The sequence below is a fragment of the Triticum urartu genome, chromosome 6 (genome assembly GCF_003073215.2).
Source record: "Triticum urartu cultivar G1812 chromosome 6, Tu2.1, whole genome shotgun sequence".
Classification (NCBI taxonomy): Eukaryota; Viridiplantae; Streptophyta; class Magnoliopsida; order Poales; family Poaceae; genus Triticum; species Triticum urartu.
This window is the reverse complement of record NC_053027.1, coordinates 19946976-19964753: the sequence shown is the minus strand read 5'-3', so window position 1 is coordinate 19964753 and position 17778 is coordinate 19946976. Positions and strand designations below refer to the sequence as shown.

At 46.4% G+C, this 17778-nt stretch overlaps 1 protein-coding gene and 1 long non-coding RNA gene across 4 annotated transcripts; both read right to left on the bottom strand.

The window, feature by feature from the left end:
* Positions 1-4441: 4441 nt before the first annotated feature.
* Positions 4442-7223, bottom strand: LOC125516860 (wall-associated receptor kinase 3-like). Its single transcript, XM_048682151.1, has 2 exons — positions 5891-7223; positions 4442-5780 (listed from the first exon to the last, which is right to left on the bottom strand). The coding sequence occupies exons 1-2, from the start codon at positions 7092-7094 to the stop codon at positions 4597-4599; spliced, it is 2388 nt and encodes a 795-aa protein (XP_048538108.1). The 5' UTR covers positions 7095-7223; the 3' UTR covers positions 4442-4596.
* A 6239-nt stretch (positions 7224-13462) lies between these two features.
* LOC125514206 lies at positions 13463-15990 on the bottom strand. Of its 3 annotated transcripts, none has more exons than XR_007286306.1 (4): positions 15911-15990; positions 15689-15746; positions 15457-15623; positions 13463-13682 (listed from the first exon to the last, which is right to left on the bottom strand). It is a non-coding gene; the product is annotated as an uncharacterized LOC125514206 (long non-coding RNA). The 3 variants fall into 3 exon arrangements; XR_007286305.1 differs by having other exon boundaries at positions 15457-15574; XR_007286307.1 differs by having other exon boundaries at positions 15457-15568.
* Positions 15991-17778: the final 1788 nt, after the last annotated feature.

Genomic DNA, 17778 nt, shown 5'->3' with positions numbered 1-17778 from the left:
TCATGCCCGGCCTCGGAAGATCAACACGTCGCAGCCCTACCTAGGCACAACAGAGAGGTCAGCACGCCGGTCTAAATCCTATGGCGCAGGGGTCTGGGCCCATCGCCCATTGCACACCTGCACGTTGCGGGGCGCGAAGCAGACCTAGCCTAGCAGGCGTTCCAGTCCAATCTGGCGCGCGCCGCTCAGTCGCTGACGTCACGAAGGCTTCGGCTGATACCACGACGTCGAGTGCCCATAACTGTCCCCGCGTAGATGGTTAGTGCGTATAGGCCAGTAGCAGACTCAGATCAAATACCAAGATCTCGTTAAACGTGTTAAGTATCCGAACGGCGAATGCCGACCAGGGTCAGGCCCACCTCTCTCCCAGGTGGTCTCAACCTGCCCTGTCGCTCCGCCACAAAGTATCAGTCGGGGGCCGTCGGGAACCCAAGCCCACCTCTACCGGGATGGAGCCACCTGCCCCTTCAGCACCCATCTCCGAACAGTATCATAAGTAATGTAACAATATAAAGTATATATCATATGCCCGTGATCACCTCCCGAAGTGATCACGGCCCAGTAGTATAGCATGACAGATGGACAAGAGTGTAGGGCCACTGATGAAACACTAGCATCCTATACTAAGCATTTAGGATTGCAGGTAAAGGTAACCACTATAGTAGCAAGGACAGGCTATGCATCAGAATAGGATACGCGGTGCCATGTCAACAGTCAAAGATGAGAGGGTTGACCTCTAGCACCTCTAGCACCGCGTAATGCCATGTTACACTTTGTGATGCTTTGACTGCTTTGTTATTCATTATGTTCCCCCTCCATTACTTCTTTCCGGTAGACCTCGAGACTGCCGGCGAACCCCAGTTCGACTACGATGTTGATGACCCCTCCTTCTTGCCAGAGCAACCAGGCAAGCCCCCCCTTTATCACCAGATATCGCCTACTCTTCCCTATACTGCTTGCATTAGAGTAGTGTAGCATGTTACTGCTTTCCGTTATCCTATTCTGATGCATAGCCTGTCCTTGCTACTACAGTGGTTACCTTTACCTGCAATCCTAAATGCTTAGTATAGGATGCTAGTGTTTCATCAGTGGCCCTACACTCTTGTCCATCTGTCATGCTATACTACTGGGCCGTGATCACTTCGGGAGGTGATCACGGGCATATGATATATACTTTATATTGTTACATTACTTATGATACTGTTCGGAGATGGGTGCTGAAGGGGCAGGTGGCTCCATCCCGGTAGAGGTGGGCTTGGGTTCCCGACGGCCCCCGACTGATACTTTGTGGCGGAGCGACAGGGCAGGTTGAGACCACCTGGGAGAGAGGTGGGCCTGACCCTGGTCGGCATTCGCGGATACTTAACACGTTTAACGAGATCTTGGTATTTGATCTGAGTCTGGCTACTGGCCTATACGCACTAACCATCTACGCGGGGATAGTTATGGGCACTCGACGTCGTGGTATCAGCCGAAGCCTTCGTGACGTCAGCGATTGAGCGGCGTGCGCCGGATTGGACTGGAACGCCTGCTAGGCTAGGTCTGCTTTCGGCCGCCCTCGCAACGTGCAGGTGTGCAATGGGCGATGGGCCCAGACCCCTGTGCCATAGGATTTAGACCGGCGTGCTGACCTCTTTGTTGAGCCTAGGTAGGGCTGCGACGTGTTGATCTTCCGAGGCCGGGCATGACCCAGAAAAGTGTGTCCGGACAAAGGGGATCGAGCGTGTTGGGTTATGTGGTGCACCCCTGCAGGGAAGTTAATCTATTCGAATAGCCGTGATCTTCGGTAACAGGACGACTTGGAGTTGTACCTTGACCTTATGACAACTAGAACGAGATACTTAATAAAACACACCCTTCCAAGTGCTAGATACAACCGATGGTCGCTCTCTCATAGGGCGACGAGGGGAGGATCATCGGTTAGGATTATGCTACACGATGCTACTTGGTGAACTTACCATCTACTCTCTTCTACATTCTGCAAGATGGAGGTGGCCAGAAGCGTAGTCTTCGACAGGACTAGCTATCCCCCTCTTATTCTGGCTTTCTGCAGTTCAGTCCACATACGGTACCCTTAATCCATTTGATACCAATGCATACATATGTAGTGTAGCTCTTTGCTTGCGAGTACTTTGGATGAGTACTCACGGTTGATTTGCTTCCTCTTTTCCTCCTTTCTATACCCGATTTCTGCGACCAGACGCTGGAGCCCAGGAGCCAGACGCCACTGTCGATGATGACTACTACTACTCGGGAGGTGCCTACTACTACGTATAGTCCGCTGACGACGACCAGGAGTAGTTTAGGAGGATCCCAGACAGGAGGCCTGCGCCTCTTTCGATCTGTATCCCAGTTTGTGCTAGCCTTCTTAAGGCAAACTTGTTTAACTTATGTTTGTACTCAGATATTGTTGCTTCCGCTGACTCGTCTATAATCGAGCTCTTGTATTCGAGCCCTCGAGGCCCCTGGCTTGTAATATGATGCTTGTATGACTTATTTTATTTGTAGAGTTGTGTTGTGATATCTTCCCGTGAGTCCCTAATCTTGGTACGGTCAAATTGGGGGCGTCACACAGATACAAGAGATCGACATATGACAGAAAGATGACTTGTCGGAAGTAGAGCGGTAGGGCCAAACCACCACTGTCGCGCCGCTAACTCCACCAACCAACGGCCACGGCGGAGCCGGCCGCCCGCGACCCACGCCACCCTCGGCCTGCCCCGCTCGAGCAGCCAGACCGACACGTCTCCTGTCTGGCGACTCCAACAGCCCAATGATACACCATCTCGACGCCTGACACGCTGCCATCGCCGACAAGCTCCGATGCACCGCCATGCTGCTTTAGAAGCAAATGCATCATGATCAACCAACAAAGCTTCCGGAGCATTTTTCAAAAGGATGTCATTGGTATTATCATGAAAGAAGAAAGAAAATAAAATTAAAACTAAACCTAAATAATGAAGTTTTCTAAGGCAAGAATGAATTAGTGGCGCTGGTATCACCCTTTAAGAAGACAGAAAATGAAGAAAAACTAAACAAAATAAAAATAAAGTTTCTAAGGAAAAAATGAATTGATGACATTGATATTACCTTTTAACAACAAAGAAAATTAAAAAATTGCACACAGTTTTGCACCAAAAATGTACTTCTTGTAAGATGCAAGCAATACACATATAATAGTGTAACATCGAAATCCTATATAATTTACACACATATTATTTTAGTACATGCGTGCATACTTGCACACAAAAAAAAGAAAAATAATAGTAATAAATGGCATTTTCTAAGAAAAATGAATTAGTGGTATTGATATTATCCCTAAAGAAGAAAGAAAATAAATAAGAAACTTTCGCACAAATAGCATAAAAATTGCACTTTTTATAGTATGCAAGAATATACATATAATAGTGAAATTTCCGCACTCTAGTATAATTTGCACACACATTATATAATACTTGCACGTGTACATTTACACACAGTTACATCCAAACATACACACAAAGAAAAAACAAAACCTGACTAAAAAAACAAAATAAAAGATAATAAAAACCACAAGGAAAAAAGTGTGTGCTCAGTTGTTCTCTCTCTCTCTCTCTCTCTCTCTCTCACACACACACACACAAATGTACATTTACGCACAAGAACTGAAGACATGCATGCACCAGCAAGAAACGAAAATCGACTGAGGAAATCAACGGGGCAGTCAAATCCATTGTGAACTTTCACACGTATATCGTTACTTGAATCAACGGTTACAATATTGACTGACCCAAATTAAACATTCAGTTGCCTGACGTGTAGCTAAAGTGTAATGATATGTCAATAACTCTTGTGTATTATTAACTCTTCTAAGTTGCACCTAGATACATCTCGAAGCAAGCAATTGAACCATTTCCTCCGTTCACTTATGTAAGTCGTTTCAGACAACTTAAAATGAGATATTTAGCACATTGTTTGAAATGTCTTCAAGGTCTTATAAAAATGAACGAAGAGAGTATTTTATATAATTTCTTCATGTCATCCCCAAATTCCCATTCCACATCTGTCACATATGTATGAGATCATCTACTAGCATAAATTCCACACCTAGTCAAAGAGACCCATCAAACACGTCAACATCGCCCATATTCTAGCTAGGGAAGGGGGTGAGTAATGTGTGGACTGAATCCCGACCTGATTGTATCTTGAGGTTGATCTCTGAGGAGACACCAGACTTTGCTGAATAAATAAAATGCGTGATAGTTCTGAAAAGAAAAAGAAGACCCGTGTTGCATTTTCTTTGGTGTCACAACCTGCATACCTAAGGTTAACTATCCATATGTGTTGACTGACCCAGTCAAGGACGCTTGATAGTCACTACTAAAATCTTTTTCTTTCTTATACGTATGTGTGTCTTATGTCCACTTCAGATCCGAGCCCCATTTCAAACTTAAAGGGCTCGTTCCTTGGTGTGTATGACATGGTTAAGAGAGGCCTCGTTGTTTCCATAAAATACAAAAAATAGTAAAACATACAAGCCCTTTAATCCTTGTGTACAAATCAATGAAAAAAATCCTTAGTTTCTAGTTAAACTTAACTAGCACCAAAATACATTCACTATCGTGGGTATCTTGATGACAACAAATACTCTTCTTCTAGGCTATATTGTCTGCTCACCTCCTCTGTGCTCTTACCCGTAACCATTGCATAGCTAGGTGCAACCATCTCATACATCTTAGCATTTTCATTGGGTACTCGAAGGCTCTCGAGTGTCATCTCGACTTGCCTCATGGTCGGCCGGTGGTCTCCTTCCATCCTCACACATGCCGCTGCCAACATAGCTACCTCTTCAACCTCCTTGCCCCCTTCCACCAAAATCTGAGGATCTAGCACACGGACTAGATTGCCTGTTGCGAGCAAGGTAGTGAAATGTGCGACAAGGCTTTCCTCCTCCGGCGACCGAAATGAGCATGGTTTTTTCCTGGTGAGCAGCTCCATGAGGAGAACACCAAAGCTGTAAACGTCGCTCTTCTCGGTAAGTCGTCCCGAATAGTAGTACATAGGGTCTAAGTACCCGAATGTCCCTTGGATGGCGGTTGCATTCCCCGTTTGATCGATCGGAATGCACCTTGAAGCTCCAAAATCTGACACCTTTGCTACGCGATTGCCATCTAACAAAATATTCTGAGACTTGATGTCCCTGTGAACTATAGGGATTGACACGGCCGAGTGAAGGTACGCGAGAGCTCTCGCGGTCTCTATTGCAATTCTCAGACGATCCAACCATGGCAACGGTGCTTCAGGCTCTTCGGCATGAAGATGATGGTAAAGAGTCCCATTGGGGATGAACTCGTACACTAGCAATGGTACCTCCGTCTCGAGGCAGCACCCAAAGAGCTTCACCACGTTCCGATGGTTGATCTGAGAGAGGATGGCTACCTCGTTGATGAACTCGTCGATCTCCCTCTGGATCGCGACCTTAGACCTCTTGATCGCCACAACATGCAGGTCTGACATGATCCCTTTGTACACTGTGCCATGTCCTCCTCCGCCAATCTCGCGAGCTTTGTCGAAATTGTTTGTGGCCTTCTCCAACTCCACCAAGGGGATGATCATCCTCTCGGCGATGTCCACCTTTTGTGACACCAATTGCTGCAAGAGATAACCCCTGTTTTGCTTGAAGAACTTCTGCTTCAACATTTTTGCCCTCCGGCGCTTCATCTTCCTGGTAAAAAAGATGGCACCAAGTACCATTAGTAGAAGGCCAACGCCGCTGCCCATTCCTATGCCGACACTTAAACCTGAAAAAGTATTGACAGAAAACGTGTCTCTCTTGTTAGGAAATGGTCTCTGGTGTGAAACAGAGCAAGAACAGTCTCTCTCTGATCTGATGTTGTGCTGTCGTGCTTACCTAAGGAAGATTTGACGCAGCCATCTTTGACATGGGGGTTGCCGCGGGCCCCACGCGGACACCGGCATATGTATCCGCCGGCCGTGTTGGTGCACTCGCCGCCGGAGCAGGTGCCGGGCAGCGCGCACTCGTCGACGTCTTGGCATCCGTCGGCGAGGTACGGGTTGCCCTGGTACCCTTCATGGCACCGGCACACGTAGCCGGTGCGGTAGTTGCCGGTGACGTTGTGGCATGAGCTGAGGCTGCTCCGGCACGCGCTTGTCGCCGCGTCCTCCGGGCAGCCCGACGTGCCCAGCGTATCCTGCGGCTGCGGAAGCGGCCTGGACTCCACCGCCCACTCCAGCACCACGGGGATCGCCGTCCGGCTCGACGCGTCCGCGAGCGACGTGTTGAGGAGCGCGGTGGAGACGCCCTCGAACCAGCCCCTCTCGGCGATGCGAACGTACGCGGGCAGCTCGCCGTCCTTCTCGTGGTTGGGGTCCACCCACTTGAACTCCACGCCGTAGGACGGGCGGCCGATGGGGATGGGCGTCTCGCAGCAGCCGATGCCGGCGCACTTGGCGACTTCCTCGAGCGAGCTCGTGGCGGCGCTCGACCACCGGTCGTTGACGGCGCAGAAGGCGGAGCAGCCGACGATGACGTTGCCGGTCTCCCCGAGGAGCGTGGCCTGCACGTTGCACCCGGTGACCAGGAACTGGTTGCGCGTCTCCGACACCACGTACGGGCCGGCGCGGGCGCCGGCGAGGCCGCCCCACGTGCCGTTGCCCTCGGGGATCCCGTAGTAAGTGATGTTCACGGCGCCCGCGGTGTCCATGACGCGCACCGTGGAGTTGGCCAGCGAGATGTCCACGACCTCGAGGGTGCCGCTGCGGCCGCCGATGAGCAGCCGCTCTCGGCCGCGCGCCCGGTCGCAGGTGAGGTTGAAGCCCGGCCAGTAGCACCCTTCGCTGATGCCGAACGGGTACGGCACGCTCACGCTGCCGCAGCTGGTTGGGCAGCTCGCCGCCGGCGGCCCCGCACCTCCTGTGACCTGAGCAGCCGGCGCCGAGATGCAGAGCTGGAACAGCAGCACAATGAACGCGGCCGCCGGAATCATCGTGATGATGCGTGTGAAACCCTCGTCGTACCGTCGCCGGATATGCAGCTGCGTGCGACGAATATATGCTAGTATCGGTCCATGCATGCAGTGAGTCAGCCCATGCATTGATTTTTTTTTTTTTGAAAACGCCCATGAATTGATATTCCCCGCGTGGACTGACCTTGTCTACGCCGACTAGTATATATCACTGTTCATTTTCCTTGCAACAGAACCAATAATAGCACTGTATGTGTGGACGTTTTCAACAAGGATGGAGCAAAATCTAAATTTTGGGCCAAAAATATCTTTAAAAATACTCAAATTATAAGTGGGGTTTTGACGCAATTTACATTGACATAGGGTATAGTGTATTTTTAGGTATATCATGGTAAAATTTAATGACCAAACTCTTTATTCAAAAATGGTGTAGGAGCGATAATTTTTAGGGGGGCGGGGGGGGGGGGGGGATAATTTTGTTTGTGGGGGGGGGGGGGGGGGGGGGGGGGGCATAATTTGATTTTCATTCGTTGTACATAAAATATGATGATATTTCCCTAGAAAAGAAGACACTCTCAATATCAGTATATCTCTTTGCACATTAATCTAACAAATACTCGCTTTGTTTCAGGGTGATTGATTAACCGTTTAGATTATTGTTGGTTGATTATTTTTTTGTTTATGTATGAACATGCATGCATGCACACAGCTGACTGGTTGCATCCTGCAGATTGTGATTGGTTTATATTACTCCTTCCTTTCCGGTTTATAGGGCTCAATTTAAAAATCTCACCAAACAAGATAGATGGTGAGTGGTTAAATACTTTTTATAATTTGCAAAAGCACCAGCTATTGTTTTCTTCAAAAAATTATGTTTATCAATGTATTAATTATAATGCATGCATGCATAAAGTACATGCATTGGTCAATTTTCTCATAATACTTGCATGCAATGATTTAATGCACTTTATAATCTGAACTTGTGACGGGAAATAACCAAATTGAGCCTTATAAAATGAAAAAAAAACAAGATTTTAAGATAAGCTTTATAAACCAGAAAGAAGAGAGTAGTACTTTTTTAGGACTGGTTTATACTAGTAATAATAGGTAGCACAACATGTGCCTTGACTGTTCTTCTTTTGGGCATTCGTGCCTTGATTGGTTTCTTACCTTCTTTGGCCAGGAGGCTAGATGTTTATTTTTATTTTATTTTTTCAAGGTAAGAGGCTAGATGTGTGACAGCAGGTGAGAGAGGACAAACTGCACACGCGGCCGCACCAGCTCCATTGGTAAAATCACTTCCATTTTAAGAGTGAATTCCTAGAAATTTGCAGGGGCACGCAGGTGCGGGAGCACGCACCTGCCCTGCCTTTCCTTGCCACTGACTACTCCGCGATCCGCAAAGCAGTTAGATCGCGCAGGAGGGCACTATAAGTTTTAATCTTTGAAACTTACACGTATACATCTGGAAGTTATGATTTTCTCGGTCCCTCGTATCTAGTTGAGTTGAAACTTTTAGCAATTTTTTTGTAGAACGCAACAAAAAACACGAATATGAAAACAAAACTAAATTTAGTCTTTTCATTCAAAAAATATGAAATATTGAAAACCATAAGCCAAAAGAAAAAGAATGCGCGAGGGGCTTGTGCCCATGCACGTGCGTGTCACAAATCCTCTCCTGATGAATTTTACATATACCACACAAAAATTGCACGTATCCTCATACACTACTAGAAAAAACTTTATACACAGCATCTTAGCAGTAGCGCTGGACAAAACAGGGCGCTACTGCTACTTAGTAGTAGCGTTTTTAAATAAAACACGCTACTGCAACTACTTTAGCAGTAGCGCGTTCTGCGAAACCGTGCTGCTGCTATATTTGTACTGGGTGCAGATGGCTAGCCCCACTTAGCAGTAGCACGTACCACTAACCAGCGCTACTGCTACGGCCCGTAGCAGTAGCGCGTTTCTCTGAAACGCGCTACTACTTACTTACCTTATCCTGTAGCGGTTCACCCTCTCACACTCACTCCCTCTCACTCGCTCTCGCCCGCGCCGAACCTGTACGTCGTCCGCCGCCGTCGCGCTGCTCCTCGCCGAGGTACTCCCCCTTCCTCCTCCCCCTCCTCCTCTGGCCGCCCTCCTCCCACCACCCCTCTCCCTCCTCCTCCTCCGGCCGCCCCCTCCCCCTCCACCCCGCCCCCTCCCTCCTCCTCCTCCGGCCGCCCCTCCCCCTCCTCCCCCCGCCCCTCCCTCATCTGATCCCACCAGCCTCCTCCCCCTCCTCCTCTCTCCTTCCTCCTCCCTTCCTGAGGGAGTCCTGGGTTAGGGGCCTCCGGACAGCCGGACTATATCCTTTGGCCGGACTGTTGGACTATGAAGATACGAGATTGAAGACTTCGTCCCATGTTCGGATGGGACTCTACTTGGCGTGGAAGGCAAGCTAGGCAATACGGATATGTATATCTCCTCCTTTGTAATCGACCTTGTGTAACCCTAGCCCCCTCCGGTGTCTATATAAACCAGAGGGTTTTAGTCCGTAGGACAACATACAATCGTACCATAGGCTAGCTTCTAGGGTTTAGCCTCTTTGATCTCGTGGTAGATCAACTCTTATAATATTCATATCATCGAGAACAATCAAGCAGGACGTAGGGTATTACCTCCATCAAGAGGGTCCGAACCTGGGTAAACATCGTGTCCCCTGCCTCTTGTTAACATCCGCCTTAGACGCACAGTTCGGGACCCCCTACCCGAGATCCGCCGGTTTTGACACCGACATTGGTGCTTTCATTAAGAGTTCCATTGTGTCGTCACCATAAAGGTTGATGGCTCCTTCGATCATCGCTTGCGATGCGGTTCAGGGTGAGGCTTAATTTCCTCCCCGGACAGATCTTCGTATTCGGTGGCTTCGCACTACGGGCCAATTCGCTTGGCCATCTGGAGCAGATCGAGAGCTACGCCCCTGGCCATCAGGTCAGATTTGGAAACTTGAACTACACGGCCGACATCCACGGAGACTTGATCTTCGACGGATTCGAGCCCATGTCGGACGCGCCACACAGCCGCGACGAGCATGACGTAACTCTGCTGTCGGACAATGTTTGGGAGATCGCATCTGCAACTACTCTGGCCATCAATCCGGAGCAAGTCGCGCCATCCGAGAGCGGAGGGATGGACCCCGCCATGGAGGTCGCACTCTCAGTGGCAATAGAGCCGGATACTGACTTCACCCCTTACAAGAGCCGTGTCGCCGACCCACTGGATTCATCTCCGGCCACGGACTCCGAGCCGCTCACATCCATGCCCGTCGAGTCAGACTGGGTGCCGATCATGGAGTTCACCTCCGCGGATATCTTTCAGAACTCACTTTTCGGAGATGTGCTAAACTCGTTAAGGTCTCTCTCCCTGTCGGGAGAACCTTGGCCGAACTATGTCCGGCTAGAATGGGATGCGGACGACGAAAAAATTCGCTGCCCACCCACCATCCACATAGTAGCCACTGTCGACGACTTAAATGACATACTTGGCGTGCAAGGCAAGCTAGGCAATGCGGATATGTATATCTCCTCCTTTGTAACCGACCTTGTGTAACCCTAGCCCCCTCCGGTGTCTATATAAACCGGAGGGTTTTAGTCCGTAGGACAACATACAATCGTATCATAGGCTAGCTTCTAGGGTCTAGCCTCTTTGATCTCGTGGTAGATCAACTCTTGTAATACTCATATCATCAAGAACAATCAAACAGGACGTAGGATATTACCTCCATCAAAAGGTTGAAGCCCGGCGGCCCCGGCCAGTAGCACCCTTCGCCGATGCCGAACGGGTACGGCACGCTCACGCTGCCACAGCTGGTTGGGCAGCTCGCCGGCGGCGGCCCCGCACCTCCTGTGACCTGAGCAGCCGGCGCCGAGATGCAGAGCTGAAACAGCAGCACAATGAACGCGGCCGCCGGAACCATCGTGATGATGCGTGTAAAACCCTCGTCGTACCGTCGCCGGATATGCAGCTGCGTGCGACGAATATATGCTAGTATCGGTCCATGCATGCAGTGAGTCAGCCCATGCATTGATTTTTTTTTTTTGAACACGCCCATGCATTGATATTCATGCGTGGACTGACCTTGTCTACGCCGACTATTCATTTTCCTTGCAACAGAAGCAATAATACTAGCACTGTATACGTGGGACGTTTTCAACAAGGATGGAGCAAAATCTAAATTTTGGATCAAAAATATCTTTAAAAAATACTCAAATTATGAGTGGGATTTTGACCCAATTTACTTTAAAGAGACGTAGGGTAGAGTGTATTTTTAGCTATATATCATGATAAAATTTATTGGCCAAACTCTTCATTCAAAATTGGTGTAGGAATGAACGATTTTTAAGAGCGGGACATAATGTGACTTTCATTCATTATACATAAAATATGCAATGATGTCCTTAGAAAAGAATACTCTCCATTCAGCATATCTATTTGCACATTAATCTAAGAAAATACCAGAAAACCTCAAATAATACTCGCTTTGTTTCTGGGTGATTGATCGACCTTTTAGATTATTATTGTTGGTTGGTTACTTTTTAGTTTATCTATGATTGCCAAAACACAACCATAGGAGCATCCTTCACGTATTTGATTTTTTCTTGGCCCGTATTGAAGCAGTAAAGGCCCACCCACATGCAAAAGCCCCTAGGGCTTTGACTCGAAGCTGACATGTACGAGCAGCATGCTGGCGTCGGAGGCCTGTTCGACCTTGCGGGCGGAGCCCTATACGTCGTGCGTGCATTCTGTGGAGCGACGTTGCACAGGGACGACCACAAGTTCTCACAAGTGTCGACGTGGATCACTCCCGTCCAGGTCCAGCGAGCACGCACGTTGGTTCGCAGCAGTTATCAAGGATTAAGCATGCTCAACTTCTTCGATTGTTGTTTTTATTGCCAGCTTTCACCATGGATTACAACATGATTAACATCTTTTTCTTTGTTTGCAATACACTACCACCAGACTGGCACGTGATTTGTTATCTTAAGAATTTTTATAATTCTGAAACAACAATCGAATTAGGCCCATCAAGGTTAAGTCCATCACAACCACGTGATATTGGCACGCTGACGCATATTAACCATTAATTAGCATCAGCGAGTTTAGGTTTTCCACGTGACGCCCATTGCCGTGTGTCAGCTTTTCGCCGCGCAGCGTGGTTCTCTTTCTACACCCAAGTCACGTCTTGGAATTAACTACGTCTTCACATCACCCATCCCTGTTGTCATCTACCTCCCCCCTCCTCACTTAGCTCCAAATGATTGTGAGCAATGCTTCTTTATTAACAAAACGTGTCACAATTAGATCTTTTGTGCTGAAACGATTATGATTCATTTGTTAATGAGTTTTTTCAGTTTGACACGCTATAGAAAATCCAGCCAACCGGTGTTTTTGAGCCTAACTAATCATGTTTACAGAAGAAACACTTGTATTTACAAATGGTAGCTTGCACTTAAGATGCCTCAGCGGCAGCAGCATGCTGATTGCACGTTGTGCACTTCGGTTTACGCGAGTGCACAACAACACCGCTCGGTTAAAACAGAATTGCAAGCCGGTGCACTTAACGAAATTGAGATCGGCCGTAGTCAAAGTTTTTAAAATTACTACTCCCTCCGTCCCATAATATAAAAACGTTTTTGATACTAGTGTAGTGTTAAAAACGTTCTTATATTTTGGGATAAAGGGAGTAGCAAATTAACCAACATGCATAGTGAAGGTTTCACAGGCACCAATCTTCATGTTAGTGAATGCCCATAATAAAGTACGTAAACAAAGTAGTTCAAAGACGACAATATGTACTATAATTAACATGGGTTTAACATTACTGTACCCTCGTTACAACAGTCAGTTTTGATTTACTCGTGGCCGAGCGCTGGTCAGTAGTATTGGTGTTTTGTCTAAGTACTCAAACCAACCATCATTGTTAGACTAATCAACCACACCTCCAAGATGATCATTAATTGTTGCTGGAGAACACAACCGACCACTCATCAGTTTCTCGTTTGCCCATGCCGTGGGGATATATTTGCAATGGTGGGAACTGCCTGAGCACTCCCTGAGCCCATGCCGCTCACTGCTTCCTGCACGTCACAGGGGAGGCTCCAGGGCATTTGCTGTCACTTCACTTGACCTCGTCACTAACCTAGGCATCACATTACACGCCCGAAACTGTGCAAACCAAACTATGCAGTGCATGTAAAGCAAACGCACCAACAGTTATGGTATCAATCTAAGAAAATCTGTCAACAACAAAACTGCAGTACCACGCATGCCAACTCAGATCAAGCCAAATGCATATATTAAGTTGAGGACCAACAAGTCCACACAAGATTCAAGGCTGATGGGAATGCAACACTTCCGAATTCAAGTTTAAGAAAATAAAAAGTTCTAAAGAAATAAAACACAATCCATGCAAATAAGAGTCACAACACGCAATCTACGTACGTGGAAAACAATGACTGCAACTAATTATATTAGCCACCAAACAAGCATTTGCTGAGCTACAACAAATCCACACGACAGAGATTGTTGAGCTAGGACAAATCCACACACACCACCATTGACAGTTCACAACAATAGTACAGAACAACATTCAGGGATCCACAACTGGCCCATCACTCTTCTCTGGATATGCTCTAGAGCAGTTGGGATCTCCCTCTCCTCCGTATCCTAATCCTGCAACATTTGTAGAACTATGGTGTGAATCCAAGTGAAAGGAAATAACCGTGCTGCAAGATATGGAATCCTAAATAACACCAGATCGCATGCATCAAATCCTACAACAAGGGTCATACTCATAGTCACATACATTCTGATCCTAGCAAAGGCAAATCCATGACCAAGTGTTCCAGTTTGAACAAATTAATATTAAGCAGTACACATCAAAGCTAACATTTTTCTCCCACAGATATAAAAGTCAATTCATCCCCTAGTCCCAAAATATCCTCCAATGGATCTTAATCAAGTTACAGGGGAACTACAATTTCCAGTCTTAAGAGAGACAGGACGACAATTAAAATCTCAGGAAAAATACACTAGTTTGGCTAACTATTTACTGTCTCCCAAAACCAAAATGCAGGCTAGCATTCACCTCGTAATCTGCATTCCCAGATGGCAACTTCCGCATCTGCACTACGACTAAAATCCAATTGGCATCACCTTGGGACATGATTAAAATCACACTAACACTAAATAAAAATTGAATAACAACCTGGTGAACAATATGTTCAGAAAGTTCAGTCCACCATTGCCATTGACTGTATCCCCAAAACCACAAGTGTCTCCCCAAAAATTTAGTCTACCATCAGAAATCACACTTCGTTTGGCTAATCATCGACTGCCTCCCCAAAAACCAATCTGCAGTCTAAAGTGTCCCTCATACCAAAAGAATTACTCCCCAAAGATGTTCAGTGTCGTGCCAAGGGTATATAAACAAATCAGATGAAAAGAAATAGATATGCACTATAGACCAACTACTTAACCAAATCAGATAATTAGTCAGCGGCAGATAACCAAGTTACCACCGCGTACTATAGACCAACCAATTAATTAACCTGCAGCAAATATGTACATTACTAGCAATTGGACACTGTAAAATCCAAATGCTAACATATGTTCAGTTCTAGTTCGTCTAGCACATATGCACCAGCTTTGTACATAACTAAGCTAAATTGATCAAAGTCGCTCGGATGTAAACATTATTGGCATGCCTCTCGATTGGCAGGTTAGCTCTCAATGAAACTCCACTCTGCAAAAAAAGAAAAGGAAATGTTCAATACCAAATCAGAGTGAAACCCCACTCATGCTCAGCAGGTGTTTTTCCGATCCTCACCCTAGCAAATAAATTTCAGTTAGGTTCAGAATTAGGGGGGGGGGGACTATTCTACTAATAACACAAAACAAGGATATTTCAGTCACATTCATAATACAGGCCCAAAAATGCATACTATAATAATAAAATAACCACCAAGTCCTAGTTAATTACTTACGAGCTGATTGTTTTTAAATGTTTCGATCCGCTGCTTCAGTATAGCAGTTAAAGAACATAATGCACCACTTTTAGCAAATTTCAGTTAACTAACTGATGGGTGCATACAGATAAAAATAACTAAATCTATTAAGTAACGTAGACAAACAAATACACATGACCATGAGTGCATCACTGATTGTGGAAAATCAATACCCGGATACACTCATAACACACGACCAAAAAAAATCAGTAAGGTTCAGAATTCAGGACCAAAAAAGGGGTATGCTATACACAAACAACCAGGAAATCTCAGTTAGCTTCGCAATTCAAGGCACAAAAGAGGCTATCTGTTTTGCAAATTCGGATGCTTCTGGTTTGAACAAGAAGCGTCTTTGACTAGAAAACCATGACAGTCTAGCATTATCCCGAAAATTAAACCATTTCCTGTGCTAGATGAGAGATTTTTTAATCCACAATTACCTCCTTGTCCAGCCACTTATAGCTTCTGATCACGCCGCAAAGCCGGTGTTCCCATACATCTCTATGCCCTCGCCACCGCGGCCCATCTGGTCATCTGCGATGCCATGGAATCCTGCGACTTCACCGGTAGGACAGCACCAATCAGCACCGCCGCATGAACACGCATCCTGCAGAAAAGGGTTTGACACAACAAAATGAACTCAGATCAATGGAAAGAGACGAGGTTCTATACGTGGATGTGCGGTCGCGCCGCCGTCGCCCATCTGGCCATTGACGACACTCATGGAGTCCTGCGACTCCACAGGTTGGAGAGAAGCAGTAAACGCCAAGGATCCTGTACAAAATCGAGCTCCTCAGTCAACTCTATCCAAATCCTCCATGGGGATTAAGCAGGCCATGACCTGAAGAAAAGGAGGGGGCGGAAGGAAAAAGGGGGGCGGCGGAATACACATACCCATTGCAGTCAACACCATTGTTGGACATCTCGCGGCACAGCACCGGCGCCGCCGTCGTCCGGCGGAGAGAGTGAATGGGGCCGAGAGGCAGGGCTGTTCTGTGGCTGCCGCTTCTCCCACGGGGTTCAGGAGGAGGAGTGCCGATTCGAACGAACAACGATGGGCCAAACATGTACGCCTACGCTGCAACTAGCTGTATCCCGGACCGTATATGCGGGCCTAGGCTGACAGCAGCCTGCCAACAACGTGACTGATTTCAGATCCCAAAGCCCATTCGAACGACTATGATTCCGGCCTGCCTGGTGCTCGGCCGCCGTAAGCCCGCACTCGTAATACTATTATAGATTAGTATAATAGATGATCTTATTTATTGTCATGCATGACATGTAGTAGCATCATATTTATTATGTTACAGTATCTATCTACTCCCTCCTTTTCAGTTTATAAGGCTCAATTTAAAAATCTCACCAACCAAGGTAGATGATGAGCGGTGGAATATTTTTTGTAGTTTGCAAAAACACCCAATTAATGCTCTTGTTTTTCTCAAAAAATATGTTTACGAATGCATTAATTGCAATGCATGCATGTATAAAGTGCGTGCATTAGTCAGTTTTCTCTTAATACTTGCATGCAATGATTTAATGCACCTTGAAGTCTGAACATGTGATGGGGAACAATCAAATTGAGCCTTATAAAATGGAAAAACTAAAATTTTGAGATAAACCGTATAAACCGGAAAGGAGGGAGTATGTTACTATAACCATCTTTCTCTTCTTTAATTGCCTGCCACATAAGCATGTTTGCCAGTCCCAAGTGCATGATACTACTTATGTTATCTCCACTATGGCCAGCCTTAAAGAAAAAAAAGGCTACTACAAGATGATACTCCCTCTGTTCCAAAATATAGTGCTTTCTCTATTCCCGTGCTTTAACTTTGACCATAAATTTAATCAATGAGACCGACTACGGCGAGAGCAAAAGTTATATCAGTGAACTCGTATTCAAAATAACTTTTCAATTATATAATTTCCCGCCGCAATCGGTCTCGTTGGTTAAATTTATGGTCAAAATTAAATCTCGGAAAGCGCGGACGCATTATATTTTGGAACGGATTGAGTAGTGTGTAGTCCTCGAGCACCCGCACGAGCCCAGGTCTTGGCCTCCTCCTGAATCTGAATGGCCGTGACGAGACGCTGGACCGATGGTTGGTCACCGTCAAAGACGCAACAGTTACATTGGCACCAAATAAATTGGTTATGTATATGCTACAAAATAGCGTTAGTGGATGATAACTTGACACATTTGATGATATGGAGGGCTACATATTAAGAGAATTAGCGTTAGTGGCGATCAACTATTTAGGTATATAGGGTATCTATAATATCTAAATAGTTCATCTCCACTATCCTATTTCACTTGACATGCAAGCTATCCACCTTAACAGTCTAGCCACTTTAGCAGTTCTCCACTCACCGCATGCTTTTGTTTACAACCTTGAGCCATGGAGCCTTCCACCTTACCGTGTTAATCTGTTCAACTTTCCACTATAAAAAAATGATTCTTTGTGAGGCTTGATCTTCTAACCTTTCGTCTTATGGATCAACTAATTTCAAAGATTTCTTTCATCTCCTTGAAGCTTGAACCAATAAATCTCCACTGATTCCCTCAAAACAAATCTTCACTGATTCTTATCATCTTCTCTCTCTCTCTCTCTCTCTCTCTCTCTCTCTCTCCATACCATACCATACTGCGCCGCCGCTGGCCAAACATTCACAGGTCATTGCCACTGAATAAGCGCACATTGTTGCCAACTAGTGCTAGTGTTAAATCACTACAGATGCAATCTTAGAACTACAGAAGGAAATGT